Source organism: Myotis lucifugus, unplaced genomic scaffold, assembly GCF_000147115.1.
Source record: "Myotis lucifugus unplaced genomic scaffold, Myoluc2.0 scaffold_49, whole genome shotgun sequence".
NCBI lineage: Eukaryota > Metazoa > Chordata > Mammalia > Chiroptera > Vespertilionidae > Myotis > Myotis lucifugus.
This window is the reverse complement of record NW_005871097.1, coordinates 2,134,319-2,148,449: the sequence shown is the minus strand read 5'-3', so window position 1 is coordinate 2,148,449 and position 14,131 is coordinate 2,134,319. Positions and strand designations below refer to the sequence as shown.

Here is a 14,131-nt window from a genome sequence, read left to right as displayed (position 1 = left end):
CCTTAAAAGTGCGTTTTTTAGCTCTATATCCTCCATTTCTGTCATGTTTCTTTGTCTCCGCATTTTTTATGCTTTCTTGGTGCACCCCCTTGTGGTCTTTGTGCCCAGTCTTGATGTAGTTAAGCCTTGATTGTTGTCGGCAATACGGGGGTGAATTGACCTCCAGGCTAACTGGCTATGAGAGTCAGCTGTGTCTGTAGTGGGAGCGCTACTGTGCTGAATCTCTAGGGCGGTGCTAATCTAGCCTTTGCCTGAGGCTCTCCGGTAAATGCCTTTGTAAATTTCCTTCCATTCTTTTCTGGCCTGATGTGTTTCTGTTGAAAATCATTTGATAATCTAATGGGAGATCCCTTGTATGTGCAGGGCTTGGGTGTGGCGGGTCCCAGCAAATGCCTCTGTGCAGGGCTTGGGCGGGGCGGGTCCCAGGGGATCTACAGGGCGAGCGGAGCGAGCAGTTATGGCTGCTCTCAGTTCCGTCCCCAGCGGCTCTGCAACCGCTGCAGACCTCGGAAAGAAAGCTGCCTTCCCGCTTCTCCCGTTTGAGTCTGGGTACCTAGAGACTCGCCCGGATCTGGAGCTCAGAGTCTGAAACTCCCTCCCGATTGAAAACAACAACTGCACCCTCTGCCGCCAGCCCACTCCACATGCACGCCGAACCTTAGTATTTCACTTCAGCACTGTGGCTCCTCTGAGTCTCGTATGGTTTCCTCTTTCCTCCTAGTTGTAGAACTTCCACTCAGCCAGCCTTCCTGTGGTTCTGGATGATGTCCATTCTGTCTTTTAGTTGTATTTTTGAAGTAGTTGTTCGAGGCAGCAAGCTCCGGCGTTAACCTATGCCGCCATCTTGGTTCTCACTAATCCATTTCTATTTTTTTGTGGCTGTTTTCTTTCTGAGCTTTTTATTTCTAATTTTTACACCAGTCCCTTTAGCATTTCTCGCATTACTGGCTTGGTGGTGATAAACTCCCTTAGCCTTTTTTTTGTCTGAGAAGCTTCTTATTTCCCCTTCAATTTTGAATGATAGCCTTGCTGGATAGAGTATTCTTGGATTCAGTCCTTTGCTTTGCATCACTTTGTAAATTTCCTTCCATTCTTTTCTGGCCTGATGTGTTTCTGTTGAAAATCATTTGATAATCTAATGGGAGATCCCTTGTATGTAACTTTCCGTCTCTCTCTTGCAGCCTTTAAGATTCTCTCTTTGTCCTGAACATTTGCCATGGTTATTATGATGTGTCTTGGTGTGGGTCTTTTCAGGTTCACCTTGTTTGGGACTCTCTGTGCTTGTGTGACTTTTTTCTTCCCCACCTCAGCGAAGTTTTTTGATATTATTTCTTCCAATAGGTTTTCTAATCCTTGTTCCTCTTTCTGTTGTTCTGGAACCCCTATTATTCGTATGTTGTTTTGTTTCATGTTGTCCCATAGCTCCCTTCGGCTCTCCTCCTGTCTTTTAATTTTTTTCTCCAATTGCAGTTCAATTTGGGTGTGTTTTGCTTCCCTGTCTTCTAATTCGCTAATTCGGTCCTCCACTTCTCCTAGTCTACTGTTGATGCTTTCAATGGTGTTTTTTATTGCAGCTATATCACTCTTCATTTCTTCTTGGTTCTTACATAATTTATTGATTTTTTTCATATCTGTTTCTTCTTGATTCTTGCATAAGTTGTTGATTTTTTCCTCCATCCGGTTTATGAATTCTAGGACCCTTAATCTGAATTCTTTTTCTATCATGCTGCATGCCTCTGTTTCACTTAGTTGCTTTTCTGGTGAGTCCTCCTTTTCTTTCCTTTGGGGGTTTCTTTGTCTACCCATGTTTGATCTCACCTACATATCTAGATGTTGAATCGTTCAGGGGCTGCTCCTTGGGTGGCAGTGGCTCCTTGTGCTGTGGTTGCTCCTCGGGCGGTTGTGGTATCAGGTGCTCCTCAGCTGACAGCAGCTCCTCTGGTGGGTGCTGTTCACAGCTGTGGTGGCTCCTCTGGCTGGTGGGGGGAGGCTTCACACACAGCTGCTGTTCCTCAGACAGAGGGTGTGCTGATCACGAGAATGCTGTTCCTTGGATGGGGGCGGGCTACACAAGCAGCTGCTACTCCTTGAACTGGGGCGGACTGCTCACGTGGCTGCTGATCCTTGAATGGGGGCTGGCTGCACATTGCTGTTGTTCTTCTGATGTGGTGGGCTGCTTGTGGGGCTACTGCTCCTAGGACCGGCTGCTGCTCGTCGGACAGGTGCAGGCTGTTGTGGCTCTGCTCCTCGAACCGGTGCGTGCTGCGTAGGGCTGCCACTCCTCGGATGTGGGCGGTCTGCTCGTGTGGCTGCTGTTCCTCGGGGCTGGATGGGCTGCTGCTGCTCCTCTAATGGGGCCAGGCTGCTCGCAGAAATGCTGCTCCTCGGAAGTGAGCGGGCTGCTCACACAGCTGCTGTTCCTCGGATTGGGCAGGCTGCTCGTGCGGCTGCTGCTGCTTGGGCGAGGGCAAGATGCTTGTGCAGCTGCTGCTCCTCAGACTAGTGCAGGGTGCGGGCTGTGTGCAGCTGCTGCTCCTCGGATGGGGGCGGGCTGCGGCTCCTCAGATGTAGGAAGACTGCTCGTGTGGCTGCTGCTCCTTGGACAGGTCGGACTGCTCATGTGGTTGTTGCTCTTCGGACGGGGAAGTGGGCCGCTCACACAGCTGCTGCTCCTTGGACAGGGGCAGGCCACATGAGGCTGCTTCTCTTAGGTTCAAGGCAGGCTGCTCGCGGGGCTGATGCTCCCTGGACAAGAGCGCGTTGCTCACATGTCTGCTGCTCACGTGGTTGAAAAAGTAATGTGAAAAGAAGTAGGAAATAAAGGAACAAACAAAAAAGAGAACAAAGAAAGACGGGGGGAAAAAAGCTAACAAAATAATAATAAAAAAGTAAAAATGAAAAATTGAAATGTCATTCCTTTGGCTGGCTTAAGATCCCAGTTTTCTGGAATGTCTGTGATTTTTGTTGTTGTTGTTGTTGTTGCTGGGACTGCGGTTAATATGCAAATTGACCCTAATCAGTAAAACGACCAGAATGACCAGAACAACCAGTCACTATGATGTGCAATGACCACCAGGGAGCAGACACTCAACACAAGAGCTGCCCCCTGGTGGTCAGTGCACTTCCACAGGGGGAGCTCTGCTCAGTCATGAGCCGGGTTGACAGCTGCAAGAGCAGCGGCGGAGGTGGCGGGAGCCTCTCTTACCTCCTCAGCAGCACTAAGGATGTCCAACTGATGGCAGTCACACATCCTCCGAGGGCTCCTGGGCTGCCAGAGGGATGTCTGACTGCCAGCTTAGGCCTGATCCCACGAGGAGCGGGCCTAAGCTGGCAGGTGGACATCCCCCGAGGGGTCCTGGACTGCAAGAGAGTGCAGGCCAGGCTGAGGGACCCCGCATCCCCAAGTGCATGAATTTTCATGCAACAGGCCTCTAGTATATTATACATGTCTAATTATCATTTTAGATAAAATGTTTACTCTGAGAAGGACACAAGGAAAAACTGCATTAAACAAGATTCTGGAGTTATTTATAATTTGTAATATAAAACAAAAGCACATTATAAAATTTTACATTTTCTCTTACCTGGTTTATTTTTATCATCCTCTGCGGTACTAAGAATATTACCTCTGCAAGCACTAAAAGGCTGACTACTCAAAAGGTTATCACATTGCATGCTGTGGCACAAGTTTTCAAGAAAGCGAAGAGCAAATGATGCACTGTTCACTGGAGGGAGCTGGATGGAATGAGTTTCCCCATCAAAGGAGGCTATTACAAGAAAACATATGTATCAGAATTATATCACAGAAAGATGAGAACTACAATGATTATCCAAAAAAAGCCATCATATTACATTTAGGAAATGTAATATAACTCTAATTTGTCGGGTTTTTTTGTAATTTACAAAGGAATAACCTTAAATTATAAAAGTTCCACCCATTAAAACATAACTTATATTTGTGAAATCATTCTCATTTAAAAATATTCATAAAATAAACAACAGAAACCCACTCACTGATCTATGACACTTTCTACTATTTCAAACATTGCATGTGTACAAAAGTCATAGTATCTGATCCCAAAATCATGAAAGCTGTATAATTATCTCTTAATCACTTCTTGAGTCACATTTTTATTTAGAGCTTCTTATAAATCAGTCTATTTTCTAAAAAATTAAAATTTATTATCATTAAGGTACTTTGTACATGAGCTTAACAAAGCATGTAAAAGAAAAAATATCTGTACCTTTTGTCTCATGTTACAATTTTACTTTGACATTGTATATTTCAAAAGTAAAGTTAAACTGGGTTACAAATCTATAAACATATAACTATTATAAATATTCTATTATATCAATATAATAAATATTCTAATATTATAAACAGTTAAAAGAATAGAAATATTATAAAATAATCTACATATTATAAAATCTTTGCCCTCTGAAAATCAAATTAGGAAAAAAAGCTGAATAAAGAATTAGATGAGCATACCAGTTATTACTTCTCCTCCACGATTATCTGCCTTAAGGAATCCAAAAACAGCCTTACTGTCAATGCCACAATCCACACAAGCCTGCACAGTACGCCGGAGCACCACATTCACAGGGCCCGGGCCAAAGTGGTCAGGCAACTGTTGAATTTTATTCTGATCCAGGTAAGGGCCACAGTCTCCATGTTTATTTATATAAACACACACTTGAGAAAAAATGCGTATACAGAAATAACAAATTAGTTAACAAAAACATAAATATATATTCAACTACAATATCCCACAAGTCATAACTCACTCTAGAGAACCTAAATACAGTTAATATCAGTGATCACTTATTCTACCTAGAATATGTATCTAAATATATTTTTATATTTACGTAAATATATTAAAACTAGAAAGAAATAATCCAAATGCTTATGCAATTTTCTAGCATTGTGCCCAAACTGATTATAATAAAAACTACAAAACAATTCATTATACATTCCCACATTATATAACATGACAAACATAGATGAATATTTTCACCTTTTAACTGTACACACAGTATAGACATTTTTTCAAGACTGGTCATGTTAGAATAGAAAGCCCAGAAATACTAGTAAACTCAAGCCTAATATGGTCAATTAATCTATGACAAAAGAGGCAAGAATATACAATGTGGTAAAGACTGTCTATTTAACAAAAGGTGTTGAGAAAATTGGACAGTACAAAAAAATGAAACTAGGCCACTTTCTTAAACAATATACAAGAATAAACTAAAAATGGATTAAAAACTAAAATATAAGACACAAAGCCATAAAATTCCTAGAAGAAAACATAGGCAGTAAACTCTTTGACATTTGTCTTGGTAATATTTTTCCTGATATATATCCTTAGACAAGGAAACAAAAGAAAAAGTAAATACATTCCTTTTGCAATTGCAACAAAAAGAATAAAATACTTAGGAATAAACTTAATAAAGAATGTAAAGCATCTATTTACTGAAAACTACATGGCATTATTAAAAGAGATTGAAAAAGACACAATAAAATGGAAAGATATTCCAGATTCATGAATTGGAAGAATCAACATAATTAAAATGGCTATATTACCCAAAGCATTAATCACATTTAATACAACCCTCATCAAAATCCCAATGTCATTTTTTAAAGGAACAGAATAAAAAGTCATCAGATTTGTATGGAACCACAAAAGATCCCAAATAGCCAAAACAATCAAGAGAAAAGAACAAAGCCAGAGGTATCACACTACCTGACTTCAAATCATACTACAGAGCAATGATAATCAAAAAAGCATGGTATTGGCAGAAAAACAGACATACAGACTAATGGAACAGAATTGAGAGCCCAGAAATAAAACCACATGTATACGGGTAAATAATTTTTGACAAAGGAGCTAAAAATGTACAATGGGGAAAAGAAAGCCTCTTCAATAAATGGTGCTGGGAAAATTGGAAAGCAACATGCAAAAGAATGAAACTAGACTACAGTTTGTCCCCATGTACAAAAATTAATTCAGAATGGAACAGAGACCTAAATATAAGATGTGAAAAAATAAATTGCAGAGAAGAAAACATAGGTACTAAACTTATGGACCTTTGCCGGAGACCAATCCAGCATGTCATAATTTCAAGAGTTTCAAAAGGCTGATGAAACTTGGGGACTCAACAGGGTTGAGTCACACATGTAGTCACGTGTTGGGAATGGCTGAAGGCATTTCCCCAAACCTGAAAAGGGATTATTGCTTGGCTGCCAGACAGCTAAAAGGCATCTTAATCTACATGCTATTACCTCCTACTGGCTAAACACCTGAACAGCCGTAGGCTATTCCCCAAAGTGACAATGCTTCTGTATTCTGTACCCTTTGAAACCTTGCACTTTGAAGTGTATTACCTCCACCTTGCCTTAGGATAAATCCTATCTAATAAAAGACAAAAGGGTAATTGACCATACCTTCGCTACACTTCCCATTGGCTAATCAGAGTGATATGCAAATTAACCGCCAACCAAGATGGCGGCCGGCAGCCACGCAGCTGAAGGGAGCAGGAGGCTTGCTTGCTCCAGCGATGGAGGAAGCCAAGATTCCCCGCCTGCTGCGGCCCGGCTCTAAGCTCCGAAAGCAACAACGTTTCATTTATAGAAGCTAAACAAACCCCAGATACCTGCTTTCAGCCGGCGGTGGCCACAGAGCTGGAGCCAGCTCTCAGCTCCAGTGACAGCAACTAAGTTTCAATTATAGAAGCTAAACAAACCCCAGATACCTGCTTTCAGCAGGCCATGGCCTCAGAGCTGGAGCCGGCTCTCAGCTCCAGTGACAGCGAAGAAGTTTCAATTATAGAAGGTAAATAAATCCCAGAATTAAAAAAAGAAAGGCTGGCAGCTTCAGTCGCAGGCCAGCCTGAAAATGGCCCTCAGCCCCTCATCCAGGCTGGCCAGGCTCCCCAGTGGGGACCACCACCCTAAAGGGGGTGTGGCCAGCCTGAAAAAAGCCATTAGCCACTCATCCAGGCTGGCCAGGCACCCCAATGGGGACCCCCACCCTGAAGGGGGTGTGACTAGCTGCAAATAGCCATCAGCCCTTCACCCAGGCTGGCCAGGCACCCAAGCGGGACCCCTACCCTGATCCGGGACACCCTTCAGGGCAAACCAGCCGGCCCCCACCCGTGCACCACGCCTCTATCCTATATAGTAAAAGGGTAATATGCAAAATGACCCTAACAGCAGAAAGACTGGGAATGACTGGTCACTATGACACACACTTACCACCAGGGGGCAGACACTCAATGAAGGAGCTGCCCTCTGGTGGTCAGTGCGCTCCCACATGGGGGCGCTCTACTTAGCCACAAGCCAGGCTGATGGCTGCCAGCACAGCGGTGGTGGTGGGAGCCTCTCCTGCCTCATCAGCAGCGCTAAGGATGTCTGACTGCAGCTTAGGTCTGCTCCCCGCTGGCAAGTGGACAGCCCCCAAGGGCTGCCGGGCTGCCAGAGGGATGTCTGATTGCCATCTTAGGCCCAATCCCTTGGGGAGCAGGCCTAAGCCAGCAGGTGGTCATCCCCCGAGGGGTCCCAGACTGCGAGAGGGCACAGGCCCGGCTGAGGGACCCCCCCCCCCGAGTCCACAAATTTTTGTGCACCAAGCCTCTAGTGTTAATAAAAGCAAGGGTCCTAGACAAGGAGGGAGTCTTCAGTTCCTTTAGCTGAAGGTCCTCTGAACCCCAATGCCTTTCAAAATTATATCACGTCTCAGGATTCTTTATTAGTCTCTGGATTCCTATGTCATCTATGCACAGCCCTTTTTCCAGATTCCTGAACCCTTCTTGATACTGGGATAAGAACCCCAAGAGACCTTGGCCATAGAGAAGATTTTATGATTTTGACAAAGCAAGAGAAGTAAAGGCAAAAATAAACAAATGGGACTATATCAAACTAAAAATCTTCTGCACAGCAAAAGAAAGCAAAAAGGCAACCAACCGAATGATAGAAGGTATTTGTAAACGACTCTGACAAGGGCTTAATATCCAAAATACATAAATAACTCATACAACTCAACACCAAACAGACAAACAATCCAATTTATAAATGGGCAGCCCTGGCTGGATTGGCTCAGTGGATAGAGCATCAGCCTGTGGACTGAAGGGTCCTGGGTTCTATTCCAGTCCAGGGCATATGCCCAGGTTGTGGGCTAGATCCCCAGTACGGGGCATCTGATCAATGATTCTCTTTCATCACTGATATTTCTTTCTCTCCTCCTTTCCTTCTGAAATCAAAACAAATATATTAATTAATAAATAAGTAAATAAATAAATGGACAGAGGGCCCCGCCAGAGTGGTTCAGCTGGTGGAGCGCAAGGTTGTTGGTTCAATTCCTGGTTAGGGCATATGCTCAGGTGGTGGGTTTAATTGCCAGTCAGGGCACGTACAGAGGCAGCCAATCAATGTTTCTCTCTTGCATTACTGTTTCTATCTCTCTTTCTTTCCCTCCCTCTCTCCCCCCCTCTGCCTTTCTCTCTCTAAGCATAATCTCTGGTGAGGATTGGAAATAAAATGGGCAGAGGACCTGAACAGACATTTCTCCAAAGAAGACATACAAATGGGCAACAGATATATAAAAAGATGCTCAGGTTCACTAGCTATTATGGAAACACAAATCAAAACTACAATGAGATACCAATTCATACCATTAGAATGGCTTTTATCAATAAGACAAGTAATAATAAGTGTTAGAGAGGTTGTAGAGAAAAAGGAACCCTCATTCACTGCTGGTGAAAATATAAGCTGGTAGAGCCACCATGAAAAACAGTATGGAGGTTCCTCAAAATATTAAAAATAGAGTTACCATATGACCCAACAATCCCTCTTCTAGGTATCTACACGAAAAAATTGAAAACATTTGCTTGCAAAGATATATGCACCCTATATTCATTGCAGCATTATTCATGGTGGTCAAGACATAGTAACAACCAAAGTGTTCTTTGATCAATGATTGGATAAAGAAGATGTGGTACAGCCCTGACCGGTTTGGCTCAGTGGATAGAGCGTCGGCCTGCAGACTAAAGGGTCCCAGGTTCGATTCCAGTCAAGGGCATGTAACTTGGTTGCGGGCACATCCCCAGTAGGGGGGGGTGTGCTGGAGGCAGCTGATCGATGTTTGTCTCTCATTGATGTGTCTAACTCTCTATCCTTCTCCCTTCTCTGTAAAAAATTGATAAAATACATTAAAAAAAAAAGAAGATGTGGTACATATATACAATGGAATACTACTCAACCATAGAAAAGAATAAAATCTTACCATTTGCAACAACATGGATGGACCTAAAGGGTATTATGGTAAGTGCAAGAAGTCAGACAGAGAGAGAGAGAAACAGATACCATATGATCTCACTTATATGTGGAATCTAAAGAACAAATAAATAAAATTAAAACAGACTCATAGATGCAGAGAACACACTAATGGTTGCTAGATGGGAGGGAAGTTGGGAGGCTAGGTGAAAAGGTGAAGGTATTAAGAAGTAGAAAATATCCATTACTGCACTGGCCAGTGTGGGTCAGTAGTTAAGGTGTTGGGCCGAGCAACTTAGGTTAGCAGGTTCTATTCCTGGTCAGGGGATGTACCTGGGTTGCATATTCCATCCACTGCCTCAATTGGGGCACAATGTCTCTCTCTCATATCAATGTTTCTCTCTCTGTTTCTCTATTTCTCTCTCTCTCTCTCTCTCTCTCTCTGCTTCTTCCACCCTTCATTCCTCCCTTCCACTCTCCCTTCTACTCTCTCCAAAAATCAATGGAAAAAATATTCTCAGGTGATAATTAACCAAAAAAAAATGGCCATTACAAAATAGTAAGAGGGATGTAAAGTATAGCACAGGGAATATAGTTAATAATCTACAATAATAAGAGCATAATATGCTAATTAGACTGGACGTCGAAGCCGGGGCTCGGAGGGCCTAGGCAAGCCGCTGAGGCTGCGAGGGCCCGAGGGCCAAGGCAAGCCACGACCAGCATGGCTGCAAGGCAAGCCACGACCAGCGTGGCTGCAACCAACCAGTGGGCTGTGGCAGGTGGGCGGGGCCTCCCTCTGCTAGGGAAGCCTGGGTCCCAGGTGCTGGAGGGAAGGCAGTGCTGGCGGCTGGGGGAAGTAAGGCCTACTGTTGCACAAATTTCATGCATTGGGCCTCTAGTATTATAATAACTAAGTATGGTACCAGTTGGGTACTAGACTTATCAGGGGGATCATTTCACAAATTATAAAAATGTCTAACCACTACGCTGTATACTTGAAACCGATATAATATTGAATGTCAATTGTAATTGGAAAAAACACTCATTTTTGGACTGAATTTATTTCAAATCACCAAATTGTACCTTTATTATATTTTCTAAAGTAATCAGATAACTTAAGACATATGTCACAGTAAATTCTAATGACCTAGAGAAATTTTATTAACTTTAAGAAAATAAAAATGGAAATATATGATGTGGAGACAACCAAGATGGCGGCATAGGTAAACACCTGAACTTGCTGCCGCGCACAGCCACATTAAAATTACAACTAAAAGACAAAACGAATATCATCCAGAACCTTGGGAAGGCTGGCTGAGAGGAAATTCTACAACTAGATTGCGTCTGGTAGGAGGTGCAGAGATGTGGAAGAGTGGAGGTACGCGGCGGGCGTTAAAAGGGCTGGCAGCTGGGTACGCTGTTGTCTTTTTCAATTGGGAGAGAGATACAAGCTCCCGACTGCTCTGAACTCCAGTTCTGGGCGAGAATTTGGGGACCCAGACTCATTCAGAGAGAAACTGGACTGCCTGGCACCTAGTGGCTTTCTTGCAGAGGTACTTGTAGCATTCATTGTTCCTGCATGAGGCCACGGGACACAGACCCTGGGACCACTCCAAGGCAGAGCAGAATGGCAGCCATTGTGGTTTGCTCCCCCCTGGTGATCCCTAAGACCCCGCCCCACCCAATTTACAACCCTACCCAAGTGTATGCAGAGGCTTTTGGATACGAATGGGCTGGGCTTTCTCTAACTAAAAACCTGTCAAACTGAAGCTGGGTCAGAGAACCCCAGAGCCTCCAAAAGAAGGCCTAAAGCCCATCAGCAGCCTGCATTAATTCACAGCTGCGCCTCATCTGGGAACCTCCAAACCCCAAACAAAGAGAAGGCATCCTCAGATCTCTCTGTAGCTCCTACTGGGTGGCCTCAGGCAGTGGCTGACTTTGTACCTCCTTGGAGATCCAAGAGCCAGTCTACCCAGTGGTCAGAGTGATAACATCCAGGTTACAACTCTTCACATCCATAAGAGACACACTCAGGGGGCACACTCAGTGAGCACCAAAGCCCCACTGAAGCAAGTCCTGCCCCATAAGGGTGTCTCCTGCACAGCAGCTCTTCCACTGTAGACACAGCTGGTCCACACAGCCTGAAGGTCAATTCCTCCCAGTGATACCAATAGCAATCAAGGCTTAACTATAACAAGATTGTGCACACAGCCCACAAAGAGGTGCACCAAGAGTGTCCACCTCAGGTAATTAAGGAGGCTGAGCCAATGGGCCCTATAGGACACCTAGCACACAAAGCCACTCTATCAACACAGGGAAACAGCCAAAATGCGGAGACAAAGAAACACATCACAAATTAAAGAAATGGAGGAAAGCAAACTACTGGATATAGAGTTCAAAACCACGGTTATAAAGTTACTCAGGAATCTTCTAGAAACCTCGAGGAAATATAGTGAGACCCTCAAGGATATGAAAAAGGACCAATTAGAAATTAAGCATACACTTACTGAAATAAAGAATAATATACAGAGATCCAATAGCAGACTAGAGGATCCCAAGAATCAAGTCAAAGATTTGAAATATGAAGAAGTAAAAAACACCCAACAGAAAAAGCAAAAGGAAAAAAAGAATACAAAAATATGAAGATAGTGCAAGGAGCCTCTGGGACCTTCAAGCGTACCAACATCCGAATTATAGGGGTGGCAGAAAAAGAGAGAGAGCAAGATATTGAAAACCTATTTGAAGAAATAATGACAGAAAACTTCCCCTACCTGGTGAAAGAAATAGACTTACAAGTCCAGGAAGTGAAGAGAACCCCAAACAAGAGGAATCCAAAGAGGACCACACCAAGACACATCATCATTAAAATGCCAGGGGCAAAAGACAAAGAGAGAATATTAAAAGCAGCGAGAGAAAAACAGTTAGTTACCTACAAGGGAGTACCCATACGACTGTCAGCTGATTTCTCAACAGAAACCATGCAGGCCAGAAGGGAGTGGCAAGAAATATTCAAAGTGAGGAATAGCAAGAAACTACAACCAAGATTACTCTACCCACCAAAGCTATCATTTAGAATTGAAGGTCAGATAAAGAGCTTCACAGATAAGAAAAAACTAAAGGAGTATATCACCACCAAACCAGTATTATATGGAATGCTGAAGGGTATTCTTTAAGAAGAGGAAGAAGAAGAAAAAGTTAAAGATAAAAATTATGGCCGAAACTGGTTTGGCTCAGCGGATAGAGTGTCGGCCTGCGGACTGAAGGGTCCCAGTTTCGATTCTGGTCAAGGGCATGTACCTGGGGTTGCGGGCACATCCCCAGTGGGAAATGTGCAGGAGGCAGCTGATCGATGTTTCTCTCTCATCGATGTTTCTAACTCTCTATCTCTCTCCCTTCCTCTCTGTAAAAAATCAATAAAATATATTTTTTTAAAAAAAGATAAAAATTATGAACAACAGGAGAAGAAAATGGCAGAGGTATAGAAGGATGTGTCCCGTGCCTTGTCCTGGAGCAGATAAGGGTGAGCAGCTGAAACGGGTAACATACAGCCCGAATAAGCAGAAGATTTTCAGCTGGGAGACAGTTTGCAGCCGGGAAAGACAGAGGACTCCCGGAGAAAGGGGACAGTTGGAGAATGCGGCTGAAATCTCTCTCGGAGTGCTGGCTCAGCCACGGAGACCTCGCCATCTTCAGGGTCTGTTATTGGAAGCGTATACATCCAAAAACCCGGCATCCAGAGATCGGCCGCTAACCCGGAAACACCGGATCTGGGACAGCGCAACTACGTGGACTTAAAGGAACCCTGCTTCTCCTCACGGAAAGGTTAGATTTCCCCTAAAGGTGCGGTTTGCAATTCAGGTTGAAGAGAGGAAAGTGCGCAGGGGGAAATCTGCGCCCCACAAAGTCCACGGCCATTGGGGCCAGTGTGATCCACGAGTGTGGAAGGGCTCCCACAGGGCTGCTGGCAGAAGAGAACACTAAAAATAAGCCCATAGCTGGACTGGATGCAAAAAAGCAGCCTCGGATTGTGGCAGTGTGCCGGCTATTTAGTGCCAGGGGAGAGAGGACATGCAGAAGAGTGCGCTCAGACCTGAAAGGTGGAGGTTTGCGAATTTGCGCAACTTCTCAGGCTCTTGTTTTTTCACTTCCCCTTAAATCTTTGCATTTGATTATTAAACCCAGTGCATGGGATTGCCCAATTGGGGTCACAAAAGAGACTGCAGGGGAAAGTTGTTTCTGTGGAACCTGGGAAACAGAGGGGGGAGTAACGATTAAAGAACCAGCTCTGGGCAGTCGACTCTCCCAAACCAGTTTTAAGTGCGATAGGGAAAATAAACCCTAACTGCTGGATAGAGAGTACTTATAACCTCGGAGGTCAATCCAGAAACATTGCCACCCAGGGGCTGATCCACGAACTGACTCTTCTGTAAACATAAATAAAGGCTGTCTGGGAAACAAATACAGCCTGCCTTAAAATCAGTACTGTGGTTTACAACACAGAGGAACAGTGTATCTCAGGGATTCAACACTCTCCTGAATACTTGGGAGGACTAAGGCGTGCCAAAAAGAAGAGTAGAAGAACTAAAGCACCTTCACTACTGCACATTTTTTTTAAATTCTTTTTTCACCTTTAATTAAGAAACTATTTTATTTTATTTTTTACATCACCTGATTTTACCTTTTTAACTACTACATTTTTATTTTTAACCAGTATTATTACTACTACCATTTTACCATTTTTTTAAAGTGTCATTTTATTTTCTCTTTATTTTATTTTGGGATTAGTGTTCTATACTCTATTTTCATTGTTCCTTTAGCATCATTTTTCTCTACTTCAACTTTACCTTTAAACCAAAACGCTCT

At 43.7% G+C, this 14,131-nt stretch overlaps 1 protein-coding gene across 1 annotated transcript in view; it reads right to left on the bottom strand.

Annotated features, from left to right (window-relative positions):
• SCML2 (Scm polycomb group protein like 2) overlaps positions 1-14,131 on the bottom strand; it is a 73,499-nt gene that overhangs the window by 21,658 nt on the left and 37,710 nt on the right. The window contains 2 exon segments of the mRNA XM_023753690.1: positions 3,585-3,767; positions 4,490-4,693. Coding sequence (XP_023609458.1) covers positions 3,585-3,767; positions 4,490-4,693 — 387 coding nt within the window.